At 45.7% G+C, this 13751-nt stretch overlaps 1 protein-coding gene across 1 annotated transcript in view; it reads left to right on the top strand.

Annotated features, from left to right (window-relative positions):
* The first annotated feature begins 11366 nt into the window (after positions 1-11366).
* myo15b (myosin XVB) overlaps positions 11367-13751 on the top strand; it is a 46612-nt gene continuing 44227 nt past the window's right edge. The window contains exons 1-2 of the mRNA XM_034708619.1: positions 11367-11396; positions 11528-13447. Coding sequence (XP_034564510.1) covers positions 11367-11396; positions 11528-13447 — 1950 coding nt within the window. The remainder of the gene's footprint in view (positions 11397-11527; positions 13448-13751) is intronic.

Raw genomic sequence — 13751 nt, 5'->3', positions numbered from 1 at the left:
AGAAAAGTACGGGTGAAGTGATTTGTCACAACTGCTCTGGTGTTGGACATATTCAGAAGAGTTGCCCCTCCCCCCGCAGGCCACAGCAATCCGCTAGCAACGCCATCCCACATTCAGGTCCTAAAAAAAGCACAGTGGTCATAAGCTCCAAGGGCCAGGAGGAGGAGATGTGCATTATGGTAGAGATACATGGGGTTGCGATTTGTGCTTTGTTGGACTCTGGAGCCAGAAAGAATGTGCTGCCGCTCCACCATTTCAACTCCATCTCTGCAGACATTAAACCACCAATCCAGCCATCAGATACACAAGTTATACAAGGCATCGGTCCTGAAAGTTTGACTGTGTTGGGCGAAGTTGTCTTGCCTGTGCACATTGATAGCAGGAGTACCGAAGTGACTTTTATCGTAGCCGACACTGCTGCGACCACAGAGGTCATCATGGGCCAGCCATTCCTGAAACAAGCGCAGGCCCGCCTGGACTACGGCCGGAGGGAGATAACCCTCTTCGGGGAAAAGGTTCGTCACTTCAACCCCTGCCTCCAAGCTGAAACACGCCTGGTCAGGATTGCACGCACAACGGTATTGGAGCCAGGACGTGAGTATATTGTGCCTGGTGCCTCACGCCACCACCCTGCTGTTGAGAGAGACATGATGCTGAGTCCTGCAAAGAACTTTATCGAGAGACACCTCGTGTTAGTGGCCCATGCTGTGGTGCAGCCGCAGGGATCCGCCAACATCCCCATCAGAGTTTTCAACCCTGGCGCAACACCTGTCACCTTAAAAAGAGGAGCTGTGGCCGGAGTCCTTCAGCCAGCCCAAGTGTTAGAGGGGGCGGAGCCATGTGCTATGAGAAGTCCTGATGTGTTAGAGCCCAGTAACCCTGTCCCTGTTTCTGTCCCCAGTCACCTACAGACCCTGTATACTGAGAGCTGCCTCTGTCTGTCTGAGGACAACCGCAGCAGGCTAGCTCACCTGCTGCAGTCCTACGGAGATGTCTTCTCCACCAGTCCCACTGACCTTGGCCGCACCAGTGTCGTGCAGCATGACATCCTAACCACACCTGGGCCACCTGTTAAACATCCACCTCGCAGGATGGCCAGAGAAAAGCAAGTAGCAGCTGATCAACAGATGCAGCAAAGCCTGGACACTGGCGTGGCCTGCCCTAGCAACAGTGGTTGGGCAGCTCCGATCGTGATGGTGAAAAAGAAGGACAAAACTCCCAGATTGTGTGTCGACTACAGACCCCTTAATGAACGGACTATCAAGGACGCTTATCCCCTGCCACGCATCCAGGACACACTGGACACACTGTCCGCTGCAAAGTACTTCAGCACACTGGACTTGACATCAGGTTACTGGCAGGTGGAGATGACACCCCGGGCACGCAAAGCTGCTGCTTTCTGCACTCGTAAGGGCCTCTTTGAGTGGAACGTGATGCCTTTTGGACTGTGTAACGCACCAGCCACGTTCCAGCGGCTTATGGATCGTGTGCTGGTCGGATTGCAGTGGGAAACGTGTCTAGTGTACCTCGATGACATCATTGTCCTGGGCCGGGACAGCGACCAAATGATGGAGCGGCTTGGGCAGGTGTTTTCCAGGCTGCGTGAGGCCAACCTCAAGCTGAAACCCTCCAAGTGCTGTCTGTTCAGGGAAGAAGTGTCTTACCTTGGACACATTGTTTCTGCTGACGGTGTCGCTACTGACCCCCAGAAGATCCAGCAGGTCAGAGACTGGCCCACCCCTCAAAACGTCTCAGAGGTGCGGCAGTTTGTGGGCCTGGCCTCCTACTACCGGCGGTTTGTAGCAGACTTTGCCTCAATTGCAAAACCACTACACGAACTGACTAAAAAGTATGCACGCTTCAACTGGACTGTTGAATGTCAGCAGGCGTTCATAGAGTTAAAGAGGCGACTGATTGAGGCTCCTGTCCTGGGCTACCCACTCGACAAAGGGGAGCTACTCCTCGACACCGATGCAAGTGACTTCGGCATTGGGGCTGTACTATCTCAGGTCCAAGGGGACGAGGAGAGGGTGTTAGCCTATGGGAGTAGGAGGCTGTCTGCTACGGAACAAAACTACTGCACTACCAGACGGGAGCTTTTGGCAGTGGTGGAGTTCACGTCTCATTTCAGGCAGTATTTACTCGGCCGGTCATTCACAGTCCGCACCGACCACAGCAGCCTGCGCTGGCTAACCAGGCTAAAAGAGCCCGAGGGACAGCTTGCACGCTGGCTGGAGAAATTGGCTGAGTATGATTTCAGAGTGGTTCACCGGCCTGGGAGGGACCACCAGAATGCAGACGCACTCTCAAGGAGACCCTGCAGAGACTCCTGCCCTTGCACAGTGCCTGATCCCTGCATCAGTAGTACCCACAGCCAACACAAGGGTGTGCAGTGTGATTTGATCAGTGATGCTGCTGTGACAGTTGCTGCTTTGTTTCCTGCAGGGCAACCGCCAGTGGGGGTAGTGGGGCCTGAAAGCCATGCAGACAGCGAGACAGCAGAGCCAGAGTTATCAATAGTGGGGGTAACGGACAGTGTTAGCAGCGGTAGTGGTGCCAAAGCTCTCCCAAGCATCAACCGGGTGAGTGAAGCAACCCACACTGAACTGTTTAGTGGTTGGACTCTAGAGCAGCTCAGTACAGCCCAGGAGACTGACCCTGACATAGCGCCAGTGTTTGCTTGGGTGGAAAACGGGAGGACACGACCACCCTGGGCTGATGTTGCAGCTTGTAGCCCTGCCACCAAAGCTTATTGGAGCCAATGGAAAAGACTGTATCAAAAAGATGGAGTGTTACTGAGAAAGTTCTACTGCACTGGAGGAAAAGTAAGCCATCCACAGATCCTGCTTCCACATGCATTCCGCAAACCTGTGATGGAGCAGATGCATGACGGTCCTGTGGGTGGGCACTTCGGTGCAGAGAGGACTCTAGCCCGCCTCAAAACCAGGTATTACTGGTACAACATGAGAGATGATGTCACCTTGTGGTGTCGCACTTGCAACAGCTGTGCTGCAAAAGCCCGTCCAAAGAAAACCCCACAAGCTGCCATGGGCACAGTCAGAGTCAGCACGCCCATGGAGAGGATTGCAGTCGACTTGATGGGGCCTTTAAGTGAGACTGAGAGATACAATCGCTATATATTGGTTGTGCAAGATTACTTCAGTAAATGGGTGGAAGCCTACCCAGTCCCTGACATTCAAGCATCTACAGTTGCAGAAAAGATCGTCTCTGAGTGGGTGTGCAGGTACGGAGCCCCATACTCCCTCCACAGCGACCAGGGCACCAACTTCGAGTCAGCTGTTTTCCGAGAGATGTGTGAGCTGCTAGGGATCGAAAAGACACGAACAACTCCCTTTCATCCAAAGTCCGACGGTCAGGTGGAGCGCTTTAATGCCACCCTGCAGAAAATACTGGCCACTACTGCAGAAAGATGCCACTGGGACTGGGACTTAATGCTCCCTTGTGCAGTCATGGCCTACCGGGCAACCAAACACAGCTCTACTGATCTGACACCTAACATGATGCTTTTCGGCAGAGAAGTAACGGAACCGGTGGACCTGGTTGCTGGTCTGCCCCCTGACCATGGAAACATCAACACCGCCCCTGAGTACGTCCTGAAGCTCAGAGAGCGGTTGAACTTTGCCCACCAGCTGGCCCGAGAAGCTCTCGGTAGGTCTGTAGAGCGAGCAAAACGGCAGTACGACAAGAACATCTGCCACGTCCAGCATCAAGTCGGTGCAGCTGTGTGGTATCTCATAAAAGGGACCAAGAGAGCGAAGAACAAAGTCAAAAAGTTCTTACCATCCTATGAAGGCCCCTACTTTGTCGTAGGCCAGCTTGATGACCTGGTTTACCGCATCAAAAAGAGCCCAAGATCAAAAGCCAAAGTCGTACATCATGACAAGCTCAAGCCATACCACTCCAGATCGCCACTGGATAACAGCTGGGTCCTCGGAGATGCAAACACCTCAGCCCTCCTGGAATTGTCTACTGTGGCAGCCGAGGTGGATACATTGGACTCAGACATCGGTCCTCTCAACTTGTGGGATACTCCGTCAGACCCAGAGGATCCTTCTGCAGGAGCAGCAGCAGCAGGGAGCTTCAGCTCTCCTCATCCAACATCATTGGTCAGTGGCCAGCTTCCTGACTCTCCTGATCCATTTCAGCCAGATGAGGCTGACACCGAACATTTCGATGGGCCAGACATCCACCCTACTGCAACCCCTACACCCCTGCGGCGGCCACAGAGGGCGCGCCGAGCACCTGGCAGGTTTGGAGACTGGGTGCTTAATTAAAAAAAAAAAAAGAAAATAATAATAATAATAATAATAATTGGACTGTTTCCTGTTTTGTGAAGCACTGTTGCACTTTGTTAAAGGTGTCGTTGGATATTAGGCCTGTGGCCTGTGTTTTTGCTACTGTTGCAAAGTAGTGTTAGTTTTTCAGTATAATTTGTTAATTTTGTTGACTACCTAAGGGACCGGAGTACATTGTGATGAGAAAAACTGTTTACCTGCCTGCTTCCTAAGATGCCTAAGCCATAGTTTGATGCTCAGACAAGTCGGAATTCTTCAAGGGTGCCCCATATTTGATTATTTGTGTGCACTAACAATGTTTCTTTCCAGCTCCTGCAGTTTTGCTATGGACATTTTATGCTTTATATGCCTGGGGGTATGTGAAATGTGCAATTTTTGTGCCTGTGGACTCTATAGGGGCATTGCCTCTATTTGATGATTTCTTCCACTTAGGATGGGCTGTTTATAGTCAGCTGGGTGGGATGAGCTAATAAGAGGAATGTTCTGTGTTGGGAAGTCCTGTGATTTCTTTATTGGTATTTGTGGTATGCTGGAGTGATATTAATGTTTTCATTATCATCCAGAGTGGGGGTAGTGTTGCCGGACTGAGCATGCGCCTGAGAGTGTGATGGATTATGGGTAGTGGAGTAGACGGGTAGGAAAGAAACAGTAGAAGAAGAGCTAGAGAGAGTAGGAGAAGTTGAGATGAATGTATGTTCTGACAGTGTCCTGAAATAAAGAGGTGACCCGGTTCTTGCAACTCGTCTCCACTGCAAGTTATTGTAAGCAGCCCGGACTGCTTGTTACCAGCACTACAACGAGCCAAACAGTAGTGTCGTTTTCTACGGCAGACGCCACGGAGCTGAAAAGGTAACAGACCTGTATTTGCCTTCTCCTGACTTTCTTTCTCTTTCTTCTTCTCTGGGATCTCACCATGATGCTGCACTCAGCAGTTGAACTCCTCACTCCCTGTCTGGTAAAGCTCCTGGTTTCAGGGCAGGACTGAAGCATTTTATGTAATAAAAGGGGGAGTTTAGCAATCAAAAAGGTTGTCTTAATACAAGACAAAAAAAGTTGTTTTATTAGTAGCATAGAGTGTATAAAATACAATACAATACATATTGGATATGCTGACCTAACTTGGCTACACTGTTTTTGCCTATAAATCAAGTCAGCAGTGCCTTTCATAATGGAAAACGTTAGAAAAAAATAACATTAGAAAAAAAAAATTCACCCCTGTACAGTGTGTGCCGACAGAGAAATGAGCTATTCAGACCACACTCGTTTTTTGAACCAGGCTGTAAATATGCTTTTTCTGTTGTAAAGATCAGCTTTTTTGAATTGTTATATTGTCTTAAAGTGATTAGTCCATTTGAATTAATTGGCTACCGAATAAAAAAGGTTCTACTGTAACAGAAGTTTTTGTTGCAGACTAAAAGAGAGAAAAACAGGCAACTAAAACAAAAGAAAGAACTGACTCCCATGCTCGCACTGTCACAAACAAATCATAGTCAGAGAAACTCTGGACAAACTAATGAGCCAGGAAAAGCGTGCACATACAGAAACCTGAAGAGAATTTTACTAGATCATAGCAGTCCTGTCTTTAAGTACAAATAACACTAGAGCAAGATTAAAATCAGCATAAAACCTTCTTCAAAAACCTTTTTAATACATCCCCTAAAGGAGTGCCCATTGATCTGTCTCCGGAGAGTCTCAGTTTCACTGTAAATAGAAAGTTCAACAGAGGCTTCACTCTGGATTACGTCAGCAGTATGAACCTGACAAAGAAACTTCTTGTGATTTTCTTGTAATTAATGATTGTCTTTAGTGACACGGCATTCAGCAGATTTGTGTCTCAGTGTGCTAACAGATTGTTAGCTGCTCTTTGTGCAGATATCTGTTTATAGAGAGAATAAATGATCCTCAGATTACCAATGATGGGAGCCAGGATGTCATTACGCTGGTTTATGTTCCTCCTTCATATAGACCTTTTTCCTGGCGACACTAAAGTCTGCTGACACCTGATTGGTCAATACTACTTGAACTACAAACGTACTAAAAGCACAACCAGAATACTTCTCATGGAAAATCAGACCTCCTACAGATTCTACATTTTTGAGTAGATGAAATGGATTTTTTTGTGCCTTGCTTTGGAGGAAGTGCATTTTTTGGTGGTTGCCCAGTGGATTCATTTTTCAGCCCTGAAGGTTTCTCTTTGACTTTCCACATCATTCATCATTTCTAGTATGAATGCTGTTTCAGAGTCTCTGTCTGCACTATTGAAATCCAAAAAAGGTCTAACATTTCCACTTCTAACCCATCAATTTGGCCTGTCTATCTTCTGAAACTCAGTCCTCTCTTTCAAATTCTGGTTTCTTCCAAGACCACGGCTATAATCTTGGTCTTCAGGAGTCATCTCTGGTGAAGTGGATAAAAGAGGGATCAGTTGTCATACAAGCACAGCCAAGAGTTTTGATCATCCATAATAGAATGAGGCGCTTTGTCCACTAATTGCCTTGAGCTACGGAGGCTTTTCTGCAACCCGAGCTCTCCAAGGAGCTGCTGGCTGAGGCTGAGCCAGCTTACATTAGCAGCTCTGTTAGAAGATGACCTGCAAGATGATTCTGTCATTTGCAACCTGATGACGTTTAATGAGCTAGAAAATTGTACCTGGATACCTGGAGCTTTTGCACAGCGTTCCAAACTCAAGTCTGAAGGATTGTTTTATGTCAAAATACTGAATAGCCAGGCAGCAACAGAGAATTTCAATAATGATGCTTATATTTTAAAGATACTTAAAGGGGCAGAATGAGGCATCATTTAATGTGTGATTATACAAACAACTGAGCTGTCAGATAATACGTCTGGTAAGACCTCTGTGACTACAGCACACATGACTGAAAATAAAATCAACCAAGTCTTAAGTCCTGGCTGTCAGCTTAAATTTTAGAATACGTGTGTAAGGATTTAAATTGCCAGGGTACCAACTAAAGACGTAAACAAGTTGACACAAATATTGATTTACGCCTGTGATCAGGTTGTCCCTGGCGTCACTTTTACTGAGAATTAATTACCATTGTTTGGGGGTTTTGAACAATCAGAATCAAGTATCTAACATAGATGGATAATAAGTAGAAAGCAATCATAATGATTTAAATAATTAAAATATCAAGCTGTTTCAATGACAGTCACTGATGTATCCACAGCCAGACAGGAGCAACAACAACTCTACAGAGTTCTTTCAACCATATACTGTACATGTATGTCTCTGTGACGTCAAACATTGGGTACTGAAGCACAGTTTTTAAAGCCCATTTTGGTACCACCTATAAGAAGAAGCCAGTTTGGTGGTCGCCAAATGTAATATGCTGACTTAACCCAACTTTTGGCTGAAAAAGAGGTGGAGCTGAGGGGGGCCTTTTCAACTTATGAACACAAGCGTGCACGCCGCGTTCCATCATCTTTCAGTGCAATGGGTTTGCTCCATGGGCAGAAGTGTTGGGCAGCTCAGAGCAGCTGGGTTAAGGTATAGAGAGAGAACAACGTTTTGATATTATCCAGTGACTTTCGTGCCTTTACCATTGCTGAGTATGCTACATAACTTTTTGCAGGTTTACCATAGACTATATAAATAATGGGCGTAGTATCCGTGACGTCACCCATCTGTTCCTGAGCGCTGTTTTGAAGCCAATCGTCGGCAGCAGCCATATTGGTAATGCTGAACTCAACAAGTCAAAGTGTGAGGTAAAGAGGTGGAGTTTGAGCCTCCTAGCCAACAGCTATGTGTTCCCACCTGTCAGTCAAGTCAGTCATGTCCTTATTTGGGCAAAAACTCGTAATCTTAATATCTTCTGAACCGTTGTGTTATAAAAAAAATCACCCCCCGTACGTGCCAATAGAGAAATTAGCTACGTAGAGCCAAGCCTTTTTTTAACCAGGCTGTAAACATGTTTATTAATGCTGCAAAGATCATCTACTTTGAATGGGTGTGTATGTGGTTTCTGATGTTTCTGTAGCCAGCCTCAAGCGGATGCTCAATGAATTACTGTTAATAAATAAAAACTGTTGCTGTTATTAAATTAAAACTTCTGCATGGGCTTCATGTTTTGAGACCAGAGGTTGCCGCTTGAGGTTTACATGTGTTTAATATTAATAAATATGTTCTACCTGGTTGTGATGTGACCATCTGATAAAGTTGTCAGCTAAAAGTCCTGTTGTTGTCGACATGGATCTTTGATATGTGGCTGTTTTCTAGCTGTTACCTGTCAGTCAAGTCAGCCCTGCTCTTAATGAGGCAAAACTCTTAAACTTAATCTCTTAAAAAAAATGTGTTTCAAGAAAATCCACCCCACTGTGTGTGCGGTTAGAGAAATGAGCTGCTAAGGCCAAAATAATTTTTCAAACAAGGCTATAAACATGTTTATTTCTGATGTAAAGATTGGCTCTTTTGAATGGGTATGTATGTGGCTTCAAGTGTTTCAGCCTCAAGTGGACACTCAAGGAACTGCAGCTTTTTTAGCCCTTCCACACTGGCTTTATTTCTCAAGTCTGGAAGTTGTTGCTTGCATACATGTGCACATATACTTCATGCCCCTGTACAAGTTAGTGTCTCAGTTTAGGCACCCCTGTCGAAAAGTCTGGCTCTTGCTCTTGATCTAGTGTGGCTGCAAACTCCTCCCCTTTGTAATATTTCACTCTGGAGTTGTTCAAAAGGTTAAACTTCTGCTGCGGATTTAGCAGACAGTGTATGACGTGTGCTAACTAGCTAACAGTCTGTTTCCTTCAATTCAGTTACCAACGATGATTGTCACATGAGTTCTTATGATTAAAAATAACTTGTTTGTCTCGTTTTAACACTTATTAAATCTGAGTAATGTCAATCTGCTAAAACGTGTTTTTTAAATTATATATACAGTCAGACTTTCTGTATCAGTTTGATACGATCAAGTCAGATTTATCAATTATCAGACTAAATTAACCTCTCTCCCATGGGTACAGGTAGTTTCAGGTTTCTATGCAACCCTCCTGTATGTTCGTTACCCAGGAACAGCAATAATGTTCCTGGGCCAACTTGACCCGGGCCGTATTTAATTATCCAAATGTCTCAGAACCCAAAACAATCCCAATAAACATTATTTTAATCTCATTATTAACTCAATTACTAACCATTTAAATCAATATTTAGTGCAATGGTGTTCTTTAATTCTCACAGATCAAAGTTCAATGAGGATAACTCACTTGTTTTATATGAAAATTCATGTTAAAACCTTTTTTTAATGTACATTGGAAAGACCTAAATATAAATACAGTAGTTATACATGACAGAGACTTTTGTTTATTTTATTTAACATTTTGAATTTCTTTCATTTTATTAATTTCTTTTTAGATTTTTTAACTTCAAAACGGTCAATTTGACCCGTAACATAACATGAGGGAAAGAAATGCGTTTCCTTCATCATCTGTATATTTATTGATCTACGGATACTGGTCACATTGATCGTTATTGTTCCAGACTTATGATCATTTTTTTGCTGGTGAGACACTTTATTTATTTGTTCACAATAAACAACATGCAGAGACTGATTTAAGGAACATTTCCATTCTATTAGATAACTCCACATTACTTGAATAGAATGAATAGAACACAGAATGTTTTGCTTAGTGGAAGATAAGGAATTTTACTCCATCCATGTAGATTTGACACCAAATGAGATTCCAGCACACACTGATGGATTCTCCCTCTACCAGTGAAAAAAAACAAACAGGTAATGAACTCCTTTTCTCTCTCCCCTCTTTCACTCCCTCTTCCCTCCATCATCACCTATTGTTGATCGCTCCGTGCAGCACCTCTCACCTTTCGTCCCCACCATTCACCAGCTGGCCACATTAACGGTAGCGGAGCTGAATGACCTGCTAGGTGAAGCTGTATTATTCAGAAGCCACTTTGTGATTGTGTGTGCGGGCAGGCGCACGCCAGTTCACCTTTGTGGTGAAGTATTGTGTGTATGCATAAAGCACATGTTGCTGCTGCCATATAATGTTGGTGGGTGGGATATTTGTGTGACTCCTCCTGGTCATGAGTGCATGTTTGTATCAGTGACATCAGATCTTGAGGACGAGCTGGAGCACTCTGCAGCCCCCCAGCCATGCCTGGGTTTCACCTGAGAAGCCTGGTAAGCTATATTTCACTGAAAGAGCTCTCACTGCTCTACCCCCGGGGTGTGTGGGCTATACAACAACGTTTAGGCAGATCTAAAGATAGCCTTTCACTGCAGGTTAGATCTGACCTGCAGATAATAGCTGGTGTTTGCTGCTCAGAGAGGAAAAGGAGAGACATTTTAACCAGCATGGGAAAGATTCTTTGCCACTTTGCATTCATTTCCTGTTGTTAGTGATTGCAGTGTCTTGTACTTTACTGAATTTGATTGAGTTTGTAATGCACAGCTTTATGTAGATATGATTGTAGGGTCAGTTGTGACTTTATCAGGTCTGACCTGAGTATGTTTAACCTAGGAACAAGAATCAGGGACTACAGGTGTGAAACTAGGTCTAAATCCTGACAGACTGATTCAAGGACCTGGTTTCACAGGATCTGACAGATATGGTACTCGGTTTACAGTCCTTAATTCTTCCTCTCATTGAGATGTGGACATATCAAACAGTGTTGGTTTACTTCTTAAATCTGCACTTATTTCTATTCTCCTTGTCAAAAGATCTTGAATTAAAATATAATTTTTAACGTTTTGTCACTTTCTAGGTACTTTAACTTGGAAGAACTGATTGCCATGTCACCAGTCAAATCCCAAAGTAGAACAAATTCCAAAGGGAGAAAGGCTGAGGTAGCACAAAATGGGAATCAACAGAAAAATGACAACATTTCTCAGCCTCGCTCAAGAGTTCATGATGGAAAAAGAAAAGGTAGAGGGAATTCTCCTGCTACAGAGGACAGGAAGGTTAATGAAGTCATGCCAACAAGAAGGAACAAAGTAGAGAAAAGTAAAAAGACAGAGACGGATCAAAAGGTGTCCCAGAAACAGGCAGGGAGAGCATTAGGAAACAGAACACCTACGAATGGTACACCATCCCAACATGAGGAAGATGGTACAGTAACAAGAGGCTTAAACAAGACAAACAAGCGCAAATCACCACCAAAAGCTTCCCACAAGAGGAACAACAAAAAGCTCCATGTGAAGCCTGAAAAAAAGAAAAGTGACAAAGTGACGGAGAGCCAGGAGGAGGAGGAATCAGAGAGCGATACAGGAAGCTCAGCGGAGGTGACGGAAGACGACACGAGTGACAATGAGAAGGAGGATGAGTGGGGCAGTAACAAAGAGCTGGCAGAGACGCAGGGGAGCGAGGAGAGCAGTGAGGAGGAGGCCGAGGCTTCGGATACCCAAAGAGACACAGAACAGACCGCAAACGAGGAGTCCGACAAAGAGGTTTCAGAAGAAGCTGAATCAAGACGGGGATCTGAGAAAGAATCAGTCAGATCTAGTGAGGAGGAGGAAGAGGACGAGGAAAACAAAAAGAAAGCTGAAGAGTCTGAGGCAGTAAGTAGTGATGATAGTGAGGATGACGGGGTAACTCACGTGGTCACAACTCAAAGGCCCACTGCTCGTAGAACCAGCAGAACAGCAAAACAGACTGCAGGTCCTCCAAAGCCTGCGCAAGAACCAAAATACAAGATGGTCAAGAAAACAAAAGCAGAGAAGCAGGCAGAGAAGGCTGAGAAACAGAGGTTGAAAGCAGAGAAACATAGGCTCCAGAAGGAAGCCAAAGAGAAAGCCAAAGAAGAAAAACGGAACAAAAAGAAGCAACAGAAAGAGGACAAATCTAGTCCTGCAGCACAGGAGGTCCAACCAGACACTGCAGAAGACGAGACCCAGGCAGAAAATGCTCCTGAAGAAGCTGATCCAGACGAGGTAGAGGCTCAGCCGACACTCAACCAAGCACTCAAAGGCCAAAACCGAATCATGCTTCTCAAAAACAAAGGTAAAGATCTGAAAGCCTTTCTGGAGCCTGAGGAGCAACAGAGCTCCAGTGGTGTCGTCAAAGGGCGGCCACAAAGCTTGCTGTTGGGGAAAATGAAGATAACCCCCAAACATAAAGCAAAGCTGCTAGGTGAAGGAACGTCAGAGGGTGAAGTCATTGATGGTGAATCAAGCAAACTCAAGGAACGTTTGATTGCACAAAAAAAAGGAATGAGCAGTCTCCACAGGATGTCTGGTTGGCTTCACAAGAACATGCCACGGGGGGTAAACCTGAGAAAGAAACTCTCAGCATGGACTAGAGCCATCAGCATCTCACACTGGCTGTCTCTTCGTGGGATGAAACAGAAACAAGGTCCGAGAAAGTCCAAAGGCAGCATCCTTAAACACAGGATGGCCATGAGGGTTGCCAGTAAAACCAGTCTGGTTGGTAAAAAAAATCGAGGCAAGGCAGGAGATGGAGAGAAAGAAGGAGACCAAGCTGGGGACAGAGAGGTAGAGGCCAAATACGCTGTGGTACTGCCCAGGATGAACAAACTGGGCAAGGCAGAGACATCGGAGGTTCCCCAGGTAGCTCCTGCTCAATCAAGCACCGCTAGATCACCAGGAGAGGCCACTACATCAGAGCCAAAACCCCCAAAACCAGGCGCCAAGCTCGTGCTTCCTGTCAAGCCGGATCTCAGCCTTTTAAAGTCCATCAAGAAACCCTTACCAGGAGGGTTTACACCAGGTGGAGATGTGGCGAGGAAGAGTCCTGGATCCAGCGCTGAATTGGAAGAATCCTCCAACACTGATGCTACAAGCAGGCAGCCAGTCCTAGGAAATCAAGATGGAGTAAGTGTGCTACAGGCTGCAAGATTAAAACTGGACCCCTCCCAGATCAAACTGTCCAAGATCTCCTTGTCGGGAGGAGCAATGGGTGTTGGACGGGCTCAGGCAAAAGGACCAGAACCAGATGAGGAGGCAACACCTAGGATACAGATGTCCACCACTCAGCCTTTTCCAAACGGCGGAGCGAGTACAGGTGCGGCAGGCCCTCGGTCCTTGTATGAAGAAGAGACGGACAGGGAAGTGGCCCAGTTCATGGGGGAGGGGGGTATTTATGCTATTGCTCAACCAGAGGTGCACTGGGCTGGTAACCCACGGATGAGCGGAGACCCTCAGGTATGTGTTGGTGGAAATTAAGTGTGTGAAACAGCATTGTATCATCTCCACAAGTCTGAGAGGGACAACCATAGAGGGAGTCCCTCGAGTGAGTCAAATCAGCAGCCCCTTTCACACATGAACTGACCTTTTCAAGATAACTTCAGGATATGTAGGCTCTGATATTTTCACACATGCCCCTCACAATGAGGGATTAGCAGTTTCAGACGCACTCTCAAAACTCGATACACCCAGTTTGGTTTAGGTGAGAAGGGGGAAGACAATATACTGACAAGTGAGGAAAGCAATAAGGGTTGCGAGGTGT

The sequence above is a fragment of the Notolabrus celidotus genome, chromosome 18, assembly GCF_009762535.1.
Source record: "Notolabrus celidotus isolate fNotCel1 chromosome 18, fNotCel1.pri, whole genome shotgun sequence".
NCBI lineage: Eukaryota > Metazoa > Chordata > Actinopteri > Labriformes > Labridae > Notolabrus > Notolabrus celidotus.
Note: the sequence above shows the minus strand (reverse complement) of the source record. Positions and strands in the feature narration are given on the sequence as shown.